This window comes from Podarcis pityusensis (genome assembly GCF_964106645.2).
Source record: "Podarcis pityusensis genome assembly, chromosome: 1".
In the NCBI taxonomy this organism is placed as follows: domain Eukaryota; kingdom Metazoa; phylum Chordata; class Lepidosauria; order Squamata; family Lacertidae; genus Podarcis; species Podarcis pityusensis.
In genome coordinates this window covers 118,476,248-118,496,663 of record NC_138028.1, presented here as the reverse complement: position 1 = coordinate 118,496,663, position 20,416 = coordinate 118,476,248, and the positions used below count along the sequence as shown (strand labels likewise).

General features: G+C 44.7%; 1 protein-coding gene across 2 annotated transcripts in view; it reads left to right on the top strand.

The window, feature by feature from the left end:
• RAPGEF4 (Rap guanine nucleotide exchange factor 4) overlaps positions 1 to 20,416 on the top strand; it is a 175,495-nt gene that overhangs the window by 150,188 nt on the left and 4,891 nt on the right. For both annotated transcript variants that reach the window (XM_080973326.1, XM_080973327.1), the window contains 7 exons: positions 3,708 to 3,805; positions 8,918 to 9,043; positions 10,194 to 10,372; positions 15,776 to 15,866; positions 17,856 to 17,906; positions 18,584 to 18,671; positions 18,988 to 19,052. In XM_080973326.1, the coding sequence (XP_080829452.1) occupies positions 3,708 to 3,805; positions 8,918 to 9,043; positions 10,194 to 10,372; positions 15,776 to 15,866; positions 17,856 to 17,906; positions 18,584 to 18,671; positions 18,988 to 19,052 (698 nt within the window). The remainder of the gene's footprint in view (positions 1 to 3,707; positions 3,806 to 8,917; positions 9,044 to 10,193; positions 10,373 to 15,775; positions 15,867 to 17,855; positions 17,907 to 18,583; positions 18,672 to 18,987; positions 19,053 to 20,416) is intronic.

Below are 20,416 nucleotides of genomic sequence, written 5' to 3'. Positions count from 1 at the left end.
TGACCTTCTGATTGGCAAGTCCTAGGCTCTGTAGGTTGCCACCTGCGTCCTACCCTGTGAGGTAGGTTAGGCTAAGAAAAAGTGATTGGCCCAAGGTCACCCAGTGCGCCTCATGGCTGAGTGGGGATTTGATCCTTGCTCTTCAAGTCCAACATTTGAACCACTACACCATGCTACCTGCCATGCTGCCTCTGGGTGGTCTGTGAAGGTATCTCTGTACTCATCCAACCCACCTTCTCTCCTTAGTATTTATGTGTGGGTAAGGCTTTAGGCTATAGGGACGCGGGTGGCGCTGTGGGTAAAACCTCAGCGCCTAGGACTTGCCGATTGTATGGTCGGCGGTTCGAATCCCCGTGGCGGGGTTCGCTCCCGCCGTTCGGTCCCAGCGCCTGCCAACCTAGCAGTTCGAAAGCACCCCCGGGTGCAAGTAGATAAATAGGGACCGCTTACCAGCGGGAAGGTAAACGGCGTTCCGTGTGCTGCGCTGGCTCGCCAGATGCAGCTTGTCACGCTGGCCACGTGACCCGGAAGTGTCTGCGGACAGCGGTGGCTCCCGGCTTATAGAGTGAGATGAGCGCACAACCCTAGAGTCTGGCAAGACTGGCCCGTACGGGCAGGGGTACCTTTACCTTTAAGGCTTTAGGCGGGGGAAACAGGGTTCTATAAATCCTATGGGAATCCTTCTTGCATGGGTGGTGTGCTTGAGATGGATGAGATCATGCCCTATATGTTTTCATTTGGTAAAATTTAGGGTGGGTGGGTTTTTTGGGAGAGGGGAGGGAGGATCCTATGGCAAAAGCTTTGTTTTGATGGAAGATTAAATATTTGACCTTTAAGGCCAAGCATTAGTTGAAGGGAAGTCTTTAAGAAAGGTAGCGCTGCGTTGAGGTACGACTGCTGGTTCCAATTTTGTGCGGCGCTGTGAATTCTGACAGAGTTAATTAAAGCTACATTGGAACGCAAATAGAAACTGTTGTCGGGGACAATTCTTTTTCTGCAAATGAATTGATACCAGGGGCGTCCCTATTCTGCAATTTCAATAGGATTTCTTTCACCAGAGTGGGAGGCATTCTGGTGGACCTACGCTGGGACAAAAAGATTTATAAGGCAGTTAATTAGCCCTTCTGAACCAATCTGTGACGTGAAGGTATCTTTTGTTGATGGGATTGCGAGAGCTAAATATAACTGACAGCACAATCTTACGCATCTCTTCCGAAAAGCAAGCCCAACCATCGCTATTACATTCCGAGATGAATTATTACATTATATGTTAGGGTTGCTGTGTTAAAACTTTCCCCACCTTCATCTGAATGTGATAAATCTCATTGACAGCTCTTTAGACCCATTTCCCTGAACAGCAACATCAGTGTTTTTGCCATCAGCCTTCTGCCAGCGCTGTGGACTAAACCACAGAGCCCTAGGGCTTGCGGATCAGAAGGTCAGCGGTTCAAATCCCTGCGACGGGGTGAGCTCCCGTTGCTCGGTCCCTGCTTCTGCCAACCTAGCAGTTCGAAAGCACGTCAAAGTGCAAGTAGATAAATAGGGATCGCTCTGGCGGGAAGGTAAACGGCATTTCCGTGCGCTGCTCTGGTTCGCCAGAAGCGGCTTAGTCATGCTGGCCACATGACCCGGAAACTGTACGCCAGCTCCCTCGGGCAGTAAAGCAAGATGAGCGCTGCAACCCCAGAGTCAGTCACGACTGGACCTAATGGTCAGGGGTCCCTTTACCTTCTTCCATTTATAGAGGATGCTAGTGAAGTCTTTCCAGCTCAGACTCAGAAACAGGCTTCAGGTACTTGGGAATGCTCACCTCAGGTGAACACAGGAAGGCCTCAGATTCTTCCTTTGAAGAGTTCCCCACTACCACGCGCACCCTGATTTCCCCAGGGTCTAAGCAGGCCCCATGCAACACAGTGGAGAAATCTCTTGCTTTGCTGGAGGGCTTTGAAGAGCTTCCTCTAGGACACCTGGCAGAGTTGCCATCACACCAAGGACAACTAGCACAGAGTGGATTTTCTCAAATCACTTTTCCTATGGGCAGTTCTAGCAAGGGAGATGTTGTGCGAGAGACGTTGTCCCCCAGACAATCTGGGGTTGGGAGCCAAAAGTCAATTCTCATAGAGAACTTTTCTGTGGCGATCACATAGGGTCCCTGGACGTTTCACCGTCTGTTGATCCCTGTGCCACCACTTTATTTCTCGCTGCCACCACCTAGGCCCTACCTGGTACAATACTGAGTCCAGTCAGGGTTAAATTGGAACATAAACTTCTGTTTATTTATTGCAGTTTAACAAGCGTGTGGTTTCATAAACGGGATCGATCCATTACAATCATGGGGTGCCTATCCAGACCTATAACTTCCGCTACCTGCTCTCACTCACTAAACCACTTCTCAGATATTTACTTGTCTTCCTAGCTCCTGACTCAGCTTATTTCGCTACACTAACTCAACCTACCCACAGACTCTATCCCAATTCGCTCCCACTCCAACCAACCACCCAACTCCCAACAAACTCCTCCCTTTGCCCCTCCCAGAGCTGGTTTTATAGTCCCTCTGACTCCACCCCCCAGGTTCTGATTGGGTAACCTGTTTAACTATCTCACCTCCAGCACTCTCATATGTTAACATCACACCATCTTACCCTAAAGGCAGCCTTTAGGATTGACTGGCAAGGGGTGCTCTGCTAGCCCAAGAATTGGGCTTCCCCATCCCCAGCTTTCCCAGATGCAATCCTTCAAAGAACACCCTCCCCCCCCCAAAAAAAAGGAAGGGCAGTAGAAGCATTTCTCCATAGGGTCTGCCAAGAAGAGCTTGAGAAATGATCCAAGTTCCTCCTAATTTTTTGTTGAAGAACTCTTGATGACTCCAAGTTAGTCTGAGGAAAGCGGGGAAGAATTCACCCATCTCCTTACACTTAATGCCAGGGACAGTTTAAAAAGTAAGGTGGCTAGAGATTTGAGTCCCAGTAGAATGGCATCGCTGTTTAATGGTAGACACTGGTCTGGTGTAGAAGAGGGTCTCAGCATAACTGAGAGCATAGGCAGGCTGAAGTCCAGGCACCTGAAGATCTTCACAAGACAAAGATCAAATCCCATAGCTGACCTGGAACTATGAATACAAGTAAAATGTTGTTGCTGTTTTTTGGTTTTGGTTTTTTTTTAAAAAAAGGTTTATTGGTAACTTCCTGTTGTTTTTCTTAAAGATGCCAGCTTTTCTAGGAGCAGTATAGATTGACTGCAATGGAGAAAAGAGTCACGTGGTTCTACTACGGACATGATTAGAAAAAATTAACACTCATAAATTTGATATATGATAGAGTGTTATGGAGTGTAATGACAATTGAAAACAAACAATGAATGTCTGCCTCAGTGGTCTCTGTACTGTGTACATAAAAACTGTTTGGCGCAAAAACACAAACAAATAAAAACAAATTTTATATATCCAAATCGCAAGTAACGCCGCCGACTGAGCCGCTGCTAATACTTACCTAACCTTTGAGTGCCACACACAAATATTTGAATGTGTCATCCAGTCGAGTGGGCTCTCAAATTATAAAAGCTGCCCTTCCAAATGGAAGAGATTCTCTCAAATTCCACCATAGGCATCCATTCTGTTTTGTTCCAATGAGATGTCTTGACAACTTGCTTTTCTTGTGATAATGGGTGTGTGTTTTCTGTAGTATATCCCATGCTTTTCATGTTCACAGAAAAGGTGGTGCTAAAACCCAACGATGTTTCGGTGTTTACAACGCTCAGTGTTAACGGACGCCTCTTTGCTTGCCCTCGAGACCAGTTTGACTCACTGGTATGTAAGTATGCTAGGCCTCTGAATGCCTTTCAGCTCAGAGGCTGTGCTTTGTACTCCTTACTTGAACGCTATATAACATATGCATTTCTTATCCTGAAAATTTCTCCTCAGCCTTTCTGCATAACTATCCGCAAGACATCTGAAGGCAGCCCAGTACAAGGAAGCGTTTTAATGTTTACTGTTTTGTTAATTTTTTTATATGTTGGAAGCCATCCAGAGTGGCTGGGGCAACCCAGTCAGATGGGTGGGGTACAAATTTATTATTATTATTATTATTATTATTATTATTATTATTATTGGAGATTTTCAAAGTTTGGCAAGAGGGCTGCAAAGAGTTGTGTGGGGAAGATCCATACTATGGGAGTGGATAGCATTCTCTGAGTAGGACGTCCCCTGATTCAGACCAGGTTTTTAAAATGAATTTATTTAGACAAATTTATATACTGTGTGTATTTTCAATATGAGTACCAGCCGCTTCTCTCATCTTTCACTCAAGAGCTACCCTAGTGTCACACCCTCATCCTAGAGAGGTCTGGAAATCAACCACATAGCAGTAGGGCCTCACAGAAAACAGTGGCAGGAACCAGCAAAAATACAGTACAGCCGTAACTTGGAAGTCGAATGGAATCTGTTCCCGAAGTCCGTTCGGCTTCCAGAACGTTTGGAAACCAAAGCACGGCTTCTGATTGGCTGCAGGAAGCTCCTGCAGCCAATCGGAAACCCTGTTGGAAGTTCAGCTTCCAAAAGAAGGTTCGGAAACCGGAACACTCACTTCCGGGTTTCGATGATTTAGGAGCCGATTCGTTTGGGAGACAAGACATTTGAGATCCAAGGTACGACTGTATTGAGGTGGTGATGGCCATGGGGCGACCCCAATGATATCCTTTGGTGTTGCCACGTGTGGGGTTGCCCTGCTGGCAGGCAGCTTATTACCCATGGCAGATATGGCTAAAGACCCCTAGTCCTGGGAGCGCCAAGAGCAGTCGCCTGCTTACCCAAATGATGAGCCAGGTATTTTCAGTGAACCTGTAGGGACAGGAGAATAAAACTCCCTATGCTTGTGGCGTGAGAGCATATTTCTGTCCTTTTTTTAAGTGCAGTAAAAAGAAGTGTACAGTGGTACCTCAGGTTAAGTACTTAATTCGTTCTGGAGGTCTGTTCTTAACCTGAAACTGTTCTTAACTTGAAGCACCACTTTAGCTAATGGGGCCTCCTGCTGCTGCCGCACCGCCGGAGCACGATTTCTGTTCTCATTCTGAAGCAAAGTTCTTAACCCAAGGTAATATTTCTGGGTTAGCGGAGTCTGTAACCTGAGGCGTATGTAACCTGAAGCATATGTAACCTGAGGTACCACTGTACATGTAATTTTTAAAAAAGCATTATATATAGGCTGGCATATTATGGAGGCACAGAATAAACTCTTTCAAGTCGTTCCTCAGGGCTCTATAATTAAAACCACTGTTCTCATTAGAAAGTCTGGCTTTCCTTAAAACATTCAAAATGTTTGCGAGTACTAACAGCAGAGTAATCCCGCCATGCTCCCATGGGGTCCACTTCCAGAGACCTGAATTATTATTATAAAGTGCTTTTTGGTCCTTTCGTTCAGAGCAGTTTTCGTTGGCAGGCCAGCATGAATTAAGTCCCTCGCTCCAAGCCTTGATCCTGGCTCTTGTGTCCCCTCCCCCCCCCCCCCCATGAGACACTTTGTAGGATTCAATCCATTTCATAGGAACTGTGAAATGGAAGCTTTGACGTCGCTTCAGATACAAAGATAGTTTCGGATCACGATTGTTTAAAATATAAAGGAAGCAACTAAATTTAAATGCGAATGTAAATTTTGTTTAGGTGGTAGTGTGCTTCTGGCATGCCGACGCTTGCGTCCTTCATTCATCATTTTAAAGAGCCTACTGTATTTTGGACACAGCAGGCAGGTTGCAAAGAGCTGTAGGCAAGAGTTTTGGCATTTGCCTGGCACTAAGCAGCAGCGCTTTGGGGTTTTTGGGGAAGGGGTGGGGAGCCTTCCTTTGCAGTCCTTTGTGTTTAAAAGATTGGGAGATCTTCAGAGTAGATACAAATGTAGTTGAAGGATAGCCAAAGATGGGTACATCCATGGAACTCTCTCAGTCCTGGTTCGTAATCATAGTAAAAGGCACTGTCTCATTCATTTTAACAACAGCAACAAAAATCAGTGCCTTCTACTGAATCAGTAAAATTTAAAAGTGCTTAACTTGGCTTGGGTTGTGCCTGCGTTTTTTGGTGCTTTCGACCATTATTCCTTCTACTCCTTAGGAAAGCTTGCGTTTAGGATAGCCTTAAAAGTGCCAGGCAAAAGCTTCCAGTTTTATGTTAATGTTTAGGGAACATATTGCAATATGGAAACAATTTGGAAAGGGAAATGTTGTCAATGAACTGCACTGCCCTCTAGTGGAGTAAAAAGCAGCTAGGAAGGATAGCTTCACCTATCGTTGGGCGGCTGCCAGCTCAAATTACTGGTAACTAAAATGCAAACGGTGTTAAGTTAATTCTTCTTAATGCAGGACTGTAGATATCAGCTCCGCTTACAGATTCAAGTGGGGAGCCGATTCTGATCAATTAAAATCCTTCAAAACGGAACATCTCATACCTTGCATGATTCTGCCTCTGCAGCTACAATTCAAGCTATGAATGGCAACCAAAATGCTGTCTAGTCTCTAAACCCTGTTTTCCCAAGGTCAAAAGAATCCTCATAGGAGACCCTTACAATCCACTCGCCATTGCATCACTCACAAGCTGAGAGAGATAGAAATGCCATTTCTTAGCAGATGAAACATTTCGCTATAGATTAATGCAATGTTAACATTGCTTAGCATTTATAGAGCGCTTTAGAGTCCGAAGTATTTTGCATGGATTATCTCAGTAGCTTTAAGTGGTTAACATCGTCCCCGTTCTGCTTGCTGAGTCGGGGTGAGGCCAGCATAACAGCAGCATACCTAAGGCTGTGCAGAATTTCAACCCAATATTTTCAGCTCACATATTCATCACAACGCAGCATTAGTTCTCTTTAGGTCATCTATGAAACATACAAACTTTCCATTTGCGCACCAGGCAGCATCTTCATTCCTCGCGTTACGTGGCATGGGAAAACGCCGTTTTGATGTTTCTTGTTTGTTTTAATGAAAGATGGGAACAATTAAGATTAATTTTGTATGTGCATATAGCTGTAATTAATATAATTGTGAGTGAAGGTCATGTGGAAACAAATGGCAGATAATGAATGGTATATTTATTCATGAGTGTACTCTTCGTATGTCAGAAGCCCCCGGTGTCAAGTAAACAAAAGAAGGTTCCCCAGATGATTCCTAGGTCTGGAGATATGTGCTGTAAATGGCTTGTAAACGCGCAAGGATTTCTCCCCAGCCTGTTTCCTAAAGTGATATTTGCCCCACTGGGGAAAACACACAGTGGGTACAAAAGGGCCCAGGTTCAGTCCCTGGCAACTCCAGGAAGGAATGGGTGTCCCCTATTAGGAAGCATGGAAAGCCACTGCCAGTCAGTGTAGACTGGGCTAGCTAGACCACCGGCCTCACTTTTCCTGGCAGCTTTCTCCTGTATTATTCCCCCCTGCAATGCAGCAGGAATGATGCATGAGAGAGAAAGAGATTTATATCATTGTATTTTAAGGCTGCTTTGTTTCAGTTATTCGACCCGACCTGGCCACAGTGATCCATGCGACGGTCACCTCCAGGCTTGACTACTGTAATTTGCTCCACGTGGGGCTGCCCTTGAAGCTGTCCCAGAAACTCCAGCGGGTGCAGAATGCTGCAGTGAGGCTCCTAACAGGGTCTCTGCCATGGGAGCATATTCACCCAGTGCTTTTCCAGCTGCACTGGCTCCCGGTGGAGTACAGGGTCAGATTTAAGGTGCTGCTTTTGACCTTTAAAGCCCTTCACGGCTTAGGACCCTTGTACCTACAGGACTGCCTCTCCCGGTATACCCCACAGAGGACCTTAAGGTCCATTAATAGCAACACCCTAGTGGTCCCGGGCCCTAAGGAAGTTAGATTGGCTTCAACCAGAGCCAGGGCCTTTTCAACTCTGGCTCCGGCCTGGTGGAACGCTCTGCCTCATGAGACCAGGGCCCTGCAGGATCTGATTTCTTTCCGCAGGGCCTGTAAGACAGAGTTGTTCCGCCTGGCCTTTGGCTTGGAGCCAATTTGATTCCCTCCCCCTCTTTCTTTTTTCTTTCTCCTCCTGTGATGAGGCTACATTTTAATAATTTAATGTTTCAATATTTTAATGTTGTATTTTAATTTTGTTTTTAAGTTGTAATCATTCAACTTGTTTTTATTATTGCTTGTTAGCCGCCCTGAGCCCGGCCTTGGCTGGGGAGGGCGGGGTATAAATAAAAATTATTATTATTATTATTATTATTATTATTATTCGTTTCCTGCAGCAAGGAAAACAATGAAACCTAGCTCACGTTGTTGGCATCCACCTGTCTCAAGAGACAATGGACAGAGCCTCCAGGGGTGAAGTCAAATCGCTGTGCTGGCAGCGTCAAAGTGACCTCCCCAGAGCACAAGCCGGGGCAGTGTGTGTGGAGGTCCTGGGCTGCCCAGATGACAAGGCCCCCCTCTCAGCCTTGCTGATGTGGTCCAAAGGAAAGCAGAGCAATAGGTTTGGCACCAGCTTGGCTGCAGGGAGTTGCTGGAAGGAGGCGTACAAGGCACCATGCAACCGTCTTAGGGACTGCATTCCAGATTTGTATAGGGTTTACTGCTTAGCCTTTTCTTCTCATGAAGATATCCCACAAGGCAGCAGAGGTTTAGGATAAGAGTTTCCCTTCTCCTAGATGGGCTACCTTTGCAGGTTGATGAGTCCCGCTTGCCCTTACCTAGCTCACAGTGACAATCATCCCTGTATGCTTTTCTCTGTGCGTTTATGCAGCAATGTGCGTGTTGTGCATTTAACTTCGAAGCCATTATTTTTGTTTTGTGCTGTGACCAATATCCACACAGTCAATCTTATACAAGTGTGCAAAAGAGCAAAACAGAAAAAGAACTGTTAAAACAGAGTGAGAGATCAGGTGGATAAGAACGTTTACAGAGAGCTTCGTCGTTATTTTTCCCAGGTTCCACTGCAGGAACAAGAAGGCCCATCGACTGGGACTGTGGGAATGTTTGAACTCATGAGCTCCAAAGACTTAGCGTATCAAATGACCATTTATGAGTGGGAGCTTTTCAACTGCGTGCATGAGGTGAGGAGAATTCTTGTGCTTGTCCCATCACAAGGCTGAGACAGAAGTGGCTAACATGGCAGGGCAGAGTTGCGAAAGAACTAGGTCTCTTCCCAGTGCACCTACACCATGTTGGCCTTCCCATTCCTTTGCCCCCACACCCGTCTCTCTCTCCCAGTAAGCAGCAGTAGCGCATTTGCCAGGAACTTAGTCTTGCAGCTCTGACCCCCCTGGACGGAGTGCTTCTGGGCTGCAAAATTCGGTGGTAAAATCCAGAGGCGGTAGAATGAGTTTTATCACTTCAGACTGCAAGTGCAGAATGCCATTTGGCACACCAGGGAGCTCTAACATTTCTGCCAATTCTTAAGTGAAAGGAAAATGTTTCTGTTTCTGGAAATATTACACTATTTGGGAGAAATTGAAATACGTTCAAATACTTTCTTATCAAACCTAATATTACATTGTTGCTTATAAAATTTTAACTTCGGCTGCATTCACACGGCAGTTTATTCTGTTTTTATTTTTTTTAATTTATATTTGGCCCTTCATGTGATTTAAAAGCCACGTCCAGAAATGCAGGTTAATGCAAGTTTAGCACTCATTTCCATACTATTTGCAAACAGAGCTCTCTCTGCTTCTTTTGTAGCAACTAACATGGAAAAGAGAAGCAAACTTGCAGCATTTTCCACTATAGTTCCAATATAATGTGGAACTTAACAGGGAAAGTCATGAAAATGGAATAAACTGCTTTGTGAATGCAACCTTAGTTAACAGCGCGTAATGTTGGGCTCTTTCATATATCCTGGCTTGTTCCGAAGCTTTCAGCCGTATTTTCCAAGTAACAATAAAATGGGAAACTATAGTTAATGGAAGTTAATGGTTGGTTTACAAACTTATGCAAAGGTGTGGCCAGTGCACTTATTCATAAGTTGGCAAGACTCTTGTCTACTGCAAACAACTAGAAGGAGAATTTAGTCAGCTTTTGGGAAGAGAGGAGGAACAGAAATGTGATCAGAGAACACTTGCTACGTAGCAAGATCCAACCCTCAGGCTATTTGGAAACGTAACTAGAGATTTGTTCCAGGGCGGTTCTTTTTTTTCTTTTTAAAAAAGCACAAATCATTTGTCTAACCCTGATATTCTTCCCCTCCTCCTTTTTCCCCTCCCCTAGTTGGAACTGGTCTACCACACATTTGGGAGACACAATTTTAAGAAGACCACAGCGAATCTGGATTTGTTTTTGCGAAGGTTCAATGAACTCCAGTTCTGGGTAGTCACAGAGATTTGTCTTTGTTCCCAACTCAGCAAACGTGTCCAGCTCTTAAAGAAGTTCATCAAGATTGCAGCCCAGTAAGTATAGCTCAACGACTTTAACGTTGCAACTCCTGTAAAGTTCCCTGGGAATGAGAGGAAGTCCCATTGAACTGAATGGGGCTTACTTTTCAGTAGGCATGTACAGTGGTACCTTGGTTCTCAAACTTAATCCGTCCTTTCCAAAAGCAAAGCGTTCCAAAACCAAGGTGCACTTTCCCATAGAAAGTAATGCAAAACGGATCAATCTGTTCCAGACTTTTTAAGACAACCTCTAAAACAGCAATTGAACATAAATTTGGCTATCTAATGAGATCATTGATCCATAAAATTAAAGCAATAATCAGTGTACTGTACTATAAAATAAATAAGGCAGTATTGTAGATGATACAAATTAAAATTATTATTTTTTCTTACCTGCACTGATGGTAGTCATTGTTTGGATGGGGGGCTTTTATCCATTTCCACAGTCACACAATCAATCAGTCAATCAATCAATAGCTGAACTGGGTTCCACACAGTCACAAAAACAAATTAACCAAAAAAGCCTCAAAAGCAAAAACGCAAAATAAATAGCAAAAACAAAAGCACCAAACTTAATCTGTTCTGGAAATTGGTTTGACTTCCAAAATGTTCGAAAATCAAGGCACAGCTTTTGATTGGTGCAGGCACTCCGGAAACAATAGCTGATAGCCACATCGGACCTTTGGCTTCCGAAAAACGTTCGAAAACCAGAACACTTACTTCCGGGTTTTTGGTGTCTGGGAACCAAGGCGTTTGAGAACCAAGGCACAGGACTGCACTATGGCAAGAGAGGTGTAAAATATGTCCTTAATTTGGGCTATTACACCTGCCATGGACTGGAAGCCACAGCAGACTGCTGTAGACTTCACATGATCGGTTTTCTGTCTCTGGCAGGATGAGTAAGAATTCTTTTGTATGAAGATTTGTTCTGCATCAGAGATAGTTATTTCTTATTGCCTCTCAGACTGCCTGTGAGAAAGGAATTGTCTAGGAGCGGTCTGACCATTGCATGATTTTATATTCTTATTTATTATACCGTATTTTTCGCACCATAGGGCGCACCGGACCATAGGGCGCACCTAGTTTTTAGGGGGGGGAAATGAAAAAAAATGATGTGGGGATCTATTTTGCAGCACAAGGCTAGGGTTAGGGGGGCTGAAGCGACGGAGCCCCAGACCAACCATCCCAAAGACATCTTCCTTCCAAATCGGGTTGACAAAACCAAGCGCTGCTTTGCAAGCGACACGATGTATGTCTTCACTGATATTTTTGCCGTCTTAAGTCGTGTTTGTGTGTGAAAACTGTCCCCAGTGCAGGTGGGGTAACAGCAGCCAGGATTTGGGGCTGCAAAGAGGAAGGAAAGAGACCATGTGGGGAGTGTGATTTAAATCCACACTTGTGCGCTTAAACCCCCCCCCCCCCGGTAAACGCTGCTAATAAAATCCCCTACCACTGCGGTGGGTTGGACTAGACGACCCTTGGGACCCCTTTTAACTCTACAATTCTATGATCGGAGTCGGACTTCTATGATTCTATGCTTCCCCTGTGGCTGCTTCAAAGTTTAAAAAAAAGAAAGAAAGTCGGGAGATCCCATCGCGCCTATTTCGCGTCTCCTTTCCCGGCTGCCTTCGCCGCCTCCCCCTGCAAAAAAAGGGGGCGCTTCTTCTCCAGGAACCCCCCTCCCCCAGCAGGCAGGGGCAACGTGTTTTGGCGCGTTCCTCGTCTCCCCCCCACCTCCGCCTCGCCTTCCGGGTTCCTTCGCTCCCTCCCCCGGCCGTTTCTGAGGTGGGTGCTTGCAGGGCTTTCCTTGGAAGAGAGATCCCCCCCACGGCGGTGAGGGAGAGGGGCAGTGGGAGCGCGCGTCTACATTGTCGTCAGGCAGAAGGGAAGCGGCCTCACCGCCCTTAAATGGCATTGCTTGTCATCTGAGCATGCTCCTGTGTCGGCAGGCGAGAGAGGGAGTGTGGCGTGGGGACACCAGCGGAGCGCGCGCTTCTTTCTGCCAGTCGCCGCCACCAGCCCTCCCTCCCCAGCGTGCTTTTTCAGCGGCAGAAGCTACCCTCTCGCCCCACCTCCGGCGGTTTTCCGCACACAAATTTCCCCTTTTTCACCCGGGTCTCCCTCGCATTAGAGAGAAACGCCTCAAGGCAGCGAAGAATAAGCAGCAGCACAAAGCGAGACCCAAGCGCGAGGCGCTCTTTGGGGCGCTGGTTTTCTGGCGCGCGCGCTCTTTCTCGGCTTTCCCTTTTTTGCTGCTTTTCTCTTTCCCCCGCTTGATGGCTGCCGCCGCCGCCAAGCCTGCGGAGCTGATGGGCATCTGCTCGAGCTACCAGGCGGTGATGCCGCACTTCATCTGCATAGCCGAGGAGTTCCCTCAACCCACCTGGCCAGCCAAGCTGCCTCGGGGCAAGCTGCGCAGATCCCGCCAGTCGCGCTTCAAGACGCAGCTCTCCCGGCTTCAGCAAAAGCAACCCGAAGCCTTTGGAGCACAACCCGAGTTCCCGCTGCGCTCCAAAGGCTTCAGGCGGCTATCCCTGAAGCCTGGAGAAAGCCTTCAGCGAAAGTCTGCGTTCGCTCCATAGGACGCACACACTTTCCCCCTTCATTTTTGGAGGAGAAAAAGTGCTTCCTATAGAGCGAAAAATACGGTACTTATTTGTTGCTTCCCAATCGCCAAAATGAGACACAAAGCAACTTACAAAAAAAAAAAGAACATTAAAAGCAAACGTAAAACATATAATTAAACAGCCTAAAATACACACACACACACACACACACATATATATATATATATATATATATGTATATATATATAAAATATAATATATATGTGTGTGTGTGTGTGTATAAATAAACAGATCTAACTCCACTCCACCCCACAAAATAAAGATCCAAAGGCTTGGGTGAATGAGTGTTTTTGCCTGTGGGACACGGGTGGCGCTGTGGGTTAAACCGCAGATCCTAAGACATGCCGATCAGAGGGTTGGCGGTTTGAATCCCCACGACGGGGTGAGCTCCCGTTGCTTGGTCCCAGCTCCTGCCAACCCAGCAGTTCGAAAGCACGTCAAAGTGCAAGTAGATAAATAGGTACCACTCCGGTGGGAAGGTAAACGGCGTTTCCATGCGCTGCTCTGGTTTGCCAGAAGCGGCTTAGTCATGCTGGCCACGTGACCCGGAAGATGTACACCGGCTCCCTCGGCCAATAAAGCGAGATGAGCGTCGCAGCCCCAGAGTCGGTCACGACTGGACCTAATGGTCAGGGGTCCCTTTACCTTTACTTAACACCAGCTAGTGATGGCGCCAGTCTGCCAGAATCTGGGTTTTCCCCATTTTGTAAAGTCCAAATTCTCCATAGGACACCCAGCATCACCACTGCAGGTAGCATAGGTTATGCTTCCATTATTATCCTGTGCAATGATACTGGTACGGAATGTGGCAGGCCACATTCAAAGACTCACAGTGCGTTAACGGTGTAAAGAGAATTGAATCCCCGTTTTTAGCCATTTTTGCACAGAGCTGTTCTGCATTCTGTCCAGCAGAGGGCAGTAGCACATATAGATAAGAACAAAATGTGGTGCCTTTTCCTAATCATTAGCAGAAAACAGGAATAAATTTCATTAAGCTAAATAATTTGAACAATTTCCTTATATACACTATATTTAAAAAACACACAGCCCCCGCCCCCCAGGCGCACAAACACTGATGAACATTTACTTTCAGTATGGAAAAAATATATCAGGGAAAACATCAGCATTGCCTGAGGCAAGCAGATAACTAATATCCCAGAATCACTACTTACAGGATTAACCTCATGTTAATTCCCGTTTGACAACCTCCTGTTTATGTCAATATTCCCCCCCCCCCCATCTCTGTAAATTGGAAATAGCTAAAGTTCTCGGGATCTTTTTTATTTATTGAATGCAAATAGTTGGGCAGATTTGATATTCCTAATATAAAACGATGACATCTTATTTCTGTTATTTCAGTTTCGTGGAGCTGTTCTTCGCAGTAAAAAAAAAATCGCTACTATGGCAACATGTTTTTTTTTGTGTGTGTGTTAACTATACAGTGAAACAGGAAAATGTAATGGGATCATGAGGTCGATCAAATGTAGTTTTGCTCAAAATAGGTGAATTTCAAGGATGTGAGTGGATATTGTTTGTGAATGACTTGCCTCAAGCTGTACCCATGTGAACTTGCTGTGATCCAGAAAACTCTGGAAGCACCATGTGGCCCATAGATTTGTCTGGGTTTCCAAAGAAAGGGAGAGAGACGGAATGGCTCCTCCTTATTTTATTTGCTCCACCCACTTTTGGTTCTTGCTTGTTCCACCATGAAATGTGGTCCACTTTTGCCTTTCCCCATGAGTTAAAGGACCCTCATGGGGGGGGGGGGGAGGTTCCTTAGCCTTGTCCTAAATCAGTAGTGGAGAACCTAACAGTTTAGCCCAGATATCTCTTCCCCACAAACCACCTCCAGATATTTACTGAACTGCAGCTCCCATCGTGCCTGACAAGTGACATGATGGGATTTGGAGTCCGAGAACTTCTAAACATTGATTGTCCTGTGCTGGGGTGCTGAGCATTCTGGGGGTATTACCCATGACAATTTCATCACAGATAAGGGGAAGGTTTGGCACGGAGAATACATATGTGATTTCCCTTACCCGAGCATGATTCAGATGTATAAAACTTATTTTTCCCCCGATAGTTTTTTGCTCCCCCATAGTTAATTTTCTGGGCGGCATACATCAAAACATAAATGCAAATACAACATTAAAAACTAACAACAGCAGAGATAAAAATTACCATGTAGGTTACCAGAACACTATAGGATCTTATGGGGAAATGTCCCCTTGCACCAACAGAAGCAACGTTTGAATTCGGCCTTTGTCTCTTAGCAGGTTATGTTAGTTTTGTTTCTCTAAATTGGAAGCTGAATTTCTGCTGAATGGGACTCCCAAAACCTAGCTAAGTGAGCATTGTTTTTGGAAATGCCCCGAGGATGGTGTTTATTGAGTGGAAGAGAATTAAGAAATACGTAGAACAAAAATAAAGTGGTATGAAGAGGTCTTTTAAGGAGTATCAGAATAAGACGCTAAGTGGTGACATTGTGGGTGTATTATTAAACCTTTCTTGTTTCACAATTGCTTGTGATTTGATGTAATCCTCAAGAGGCTAACTTGGAAGTCAGTCCGGGTGATTCAGATGGTTTGCTTGTGAGAAAATATGCTCAGAATTGCAACTGAAGGAGTTAGTCTAAAATAAATACAGGAGGATATCCCTACAAGCATGATAATAAGACTTGTCTGGATGAATACTTCCAAAATATAGAAGCACTCTAGAAGCCAGGCTTTCTGATTCTCAGTTTGCCCCCCCCCCCCCCGCCCAATCAAACTGTGAACCTCTTCTTTTCTAGTTGCAAGGAATACAAAAACTTGAATTCCTTTTTCGCTTTGATCATGGGACTGAGCAACGTTGCAGTAAGCCGCCTCACAATGACCTGGGAGGTGAGTGCAGAGTAAATCCTAGTTCTACAAATGTCGCCGCCTTTCATTTCTTCCTTTGATTTTTCTGCTTTTGCACATCGTGGTAAACCGTCATTGACAGTTCACCACGAATGCAGAGACTTCTCCCAATTTGCTCCTCCCCTACCGGGAAGAATGAACCATGATCCCTAGCTGAGCATTACATCTGGATCGGGCACCACAGAGCACAAGATGAAGTCAAGATTTCCTTTTCTCTTACCATTCATGGTTTGTTCAGTCGCGGTTCCTAGTGATTTCATCACACTAAGCCCTGGGATTGTGGTTCTGTGCCATTGCTTGTGCTAAGGGAGGAGTGAAGCGGTAGTGATCTCTGCATTCACAGTAAACCATTTACCATTGTTTACAGTGGCAGTGGAACCAAACATAAGAAGGGCTGTGCTGGATCAGGCCAGTGACCCTACTAGTTGAGAAGCCCTAAACAGCCTCGGTCCAGTATATCTGAAGGAGCGTCTCCACCCTCATTGTTATACCCGGACACTGAGGTCCAGCGCTGAGGGCCTTCTGGCGGTTCCCTTGCTGCGAGAAGGCAAGTTACAGGGAACCAGGCAGAGGGCCTTCTCGGTAGTGGCACCCGCCCTGTGGAGTGCCCTCCCACCAGATGTCAAAGAGAACAACAACTACCAAACTTTTAGAAGACATCTGAAGGCAGCCCTGTTTAGGGAAGCTTTTAATGTTTGATGTATTACTGTATTTTAATATTTGGTTGGAAGCTGCCCAGAGTGGCTGGGGAGGCCCAGCCCGATGGTGGGCTATAAATAAATTATTATTATTATTATTAAGAATCCTTTTCTTACAGTAGCCAACCAGATGCCTATGCGAAGCCTACAAACAGGATCTGAGTTGCAGCAGCACACTCTCCCACTTCAGTTTCCTGCAACTGGTATTCAGAAGCCTGCACTGGGCCACAATTGAGTGTTAGATAATTAAAAAAAGATGTTTAAAATGAGTACAGTCGTACTCATTGGCGTGCAGAAGGTTTCGGGTTCAATCCCTACCATCTCCAGGGAGGGCTGGGAAGGATTCTCTGCCTGAAACCCAGGATAGCCATTGCTAGTCAACGGGGATGCTAATGAACTCAAGGGACCTAATGGTCTGACTGCTAATGAGCTCAATGGACCTAATAGCAATGAACTCAGCATAAGGCATCTTCCTATGTTCCTGTGAGGGAGCTGATGGTCATTTAAAAACAACAAGTCAAAAGTCCCCTGTAGCTCAGAGAACTAGTGTATACATTTGTTGGATCCTGACCTTAGTCATACGTATTCTAGCAATGATAACAAAGGAGAGAGAGAGAGAGAGAGAGAGAAACAGTGACCTTTGGTTCCAGAGCTAGTTCAGATTATGTATGGTAGTTCATATTATACAGCACCTTCCGGAAGTGCGCACTTGAGGAACGATTGGCCTGTGTACACATTGTAGAGGTCTGTTGTTCTTTAATGTAAATAATTTCGCCAGATCACTGCTCCCAAGGACGTCATTATTTATTTCTTAAATGCGCTGCACTAAAGATGGGGCCGACGTGAAACTTGAAACAGATGTTTCATCCCCTCCCCACAAAAAAAAACCCCAAACAAACCCTGCAGATGAACGCTGGGAAATCCACACTGGCATGTGGACCGCTTTGCTGCTCCATAACCTCTGCGAACCAAGAGAAAATCTCTCTGGCATTTCCCAGGGTATTGGGGGTGGTGTGGGGTGTGTTTTGGATCCCAAACGGCTAAAAGCTTCGTGGCTCTCTATTTATAATCTGGTTGCTAGGAGACTTACTGTATTTTCCTCCCGCAGCTGCATTGTTGTAAACCTGTGGCAAAAGAGCAAGTCTTTTTCCATCTCGGGGCTGTGTTGTAGGAACCGTGCGTTGGGGAAATTCAGTCTGCCGCACAGACAGTTCAGTCCATCTTGATTCGATTACAGGCTTCCCACATGTGTGCTTGTCTCTTTTCTTGACAGAAACTCCCGAGCAAGTTCAAGAAGATCTATGCAGAGTTTGAAAGCTTAATGGTAACTGGTTTAATGCTTAAGTGTGCGCTACCTGGATTCACCCTGGTTTCTGAACACCTGATCTGAATTTGTCTATTTTCCAACGTTTTATGTGTCCTTGTGTGACTTTAAGGAATTTATGAGCCCGCCACAGCACTGATAAAACAAGCATGTATGACTAATAAATTATACTCTCAGGGAGCCTATTATGAGAAAATGTATGCCCTACTTAAAGTCGGCCTGGGAAATTTAGAAAACTTTATCATCCCTTGATATTTCTGCTAGATTCTATATTCCAACCAGCATGCATTATTGTTACAGATTTATGGTTTTAGAGCTTTATAGAGATGGCTCAGCGAATGCATACAGGAGAAGCATGCAACAGTTCTCTTCTTCAGATAAGCACACTGTTTAATAACCACACCTCTAGCTGTATTTTCCCTTTTGATAATAAACACTTCTTTTGTTAAGTAATTACACTCTCATCAGACAGCACGTAACTTATAAGGAACAGGCAGCTAATGAAATGGATGATTACTATCTTTCCAAAGAAGCATTGAAAGAAGACTATCCTTATTATGAACGAAGCATAAATTAGGTTATGAAATTATTACATTAAAAAAAAAAACTGTTAACTAACAAGTATTTGTATTTTGCTAAATACTTGCACAGGTCTGACTGTGTCTTTTTCCCCCCAGGACCCATCAAGAAATCACAGGGCCTACAGATTGACGGTAGCTAAACTGCAACCACCCATTATTCCATTCATGCCTTTACTCATAAAAGGTAACTATCTGAAGGGGGTGAAGAGCATGCAATAATAATAATAATAATAATAATAATCTCAAATGATACTTTTGATCCCCGTCTCCCCATTTTGCAGAAGTCCTAAGAAAGAAAAAGGTTCTTTCACAAATCTAAGTGTTACTGTCTAAATGTTACTTTTTTCTTTTCCTTTTCCTTTTTACAAGTAAATGCTTTGAATGGGCAATAGCATGTAGGAAGTGAGAAAGCTGGTCCATTTTCTCAGTGTCTGGATATCTATATATGTCGGATTCAACTATTGCCAGTTACACAGGTGGTGCCTTTATTTGTATTGCAGACATGACATTTATCCATGAAGGGAACAAGACCTTCATCGACAATCTAGTGAACTTTGAAAAAATGGTAAGTAGGGCATATTACTAAAGCAAGATTTTCGATGGCTCTGTAAGAGTGATGACTGAACCCTGGGCGTTACCTGCATCCTACAGAAATGGGTGGGGGGAAACTGATTCCCATTGCTTTTGGGATGTGGGTCCACCCCATAGTTGTACAAAAAGGGCTGAGTAGCAGGCTGGCCCCAGGACAAGGCAGGCTTTCAGACTGGAAAATATTTCAGAGGGCAGAAGGTTTCAGTTCAGAGTAAAATCTATTGCCTTTCTGGGTTGCAGATCTGTGTTTTTAAGTACAGTCGTACCTTGGTTTTCGAACAGCTTAGTTCTCGAATGTTTTGGCTCCCGAACACAACAAACTCTGAAGTGACTCTTCCAGTTTGTAAAGTATTTTTGGAAGCCAAACGTCCAAAGGAGCTTCCGATTGGCTGCAGGATCTTCCTGCAGCCAATCAGAAGCCGCACTTTGGTTTCCAAACGTTTTGAAAGTCGAACAGACTTCTAGAACAGATTCCGTTCGACTTCCAAGGTATATACTGTATACTGTATTGTTGCTTTTATGTATACCACTTGCAGATTTTGAAATCCTAAGCAGTTTGGAAATGCTTTAAAGTGATTGGCAAATAAATGAACCACTGATTTAATTCCATAGATCCAGCATAAAAAACATATTTTAAAGTTACTTGCCCCTTGTAGGTTAGCGCTGCTCATCTATATACTGCCAACGAAGCCACAGCAAGTTCTCTTACCAAAATCATTATTTATCTGCTTAATTTCTCTCAGTAGCTAATTTTGCTGGCAAATGCCAATGGTTGGGCATATTCTGATCTACCTGGAATTTCCTGCTTCCTTAGGAAACGGACTTCCTTGACGCACATCAGTTAATAGAATTCTGCTGCTTCCTTTTTCTCTTTTTTCTTTCACTTCTCGCTCAGACTACCTGTTCTCCAAATCAGCCTCTAGAGGGCAGCCTCTCACATACCAAGTCAATGGATTGTGTAATGGCATGTTAATAACACTGTACTATTTTTTATTATTATTTTAAAAAAACGTACCTATTTTAAAACTATTTCGATTTGCCTAATGGATTTGGTACAGCATGTTGAGCAGGCAGTGGCATCCCTGGAGCCCGTAAGGACTGTCTGCATTAGACCACAAATTTAGAGGCCTTTTTGTTTGAGTTAGCACCCCTATAGTACGACAAAGGCCCGGTTTTTTAAATGTTGCAGGTCTCTAACTTTAAGCATGCCAACGGAGCTCTTGTGAATGGATAGTTTTCTGTGCAAATAATAAAATAATAACCATAGCAACAAAATATTTTGAATATTAGTAAAGTGTAGTTGTCTGGAGAAATTATTTATGAGGTAAATAATATTTT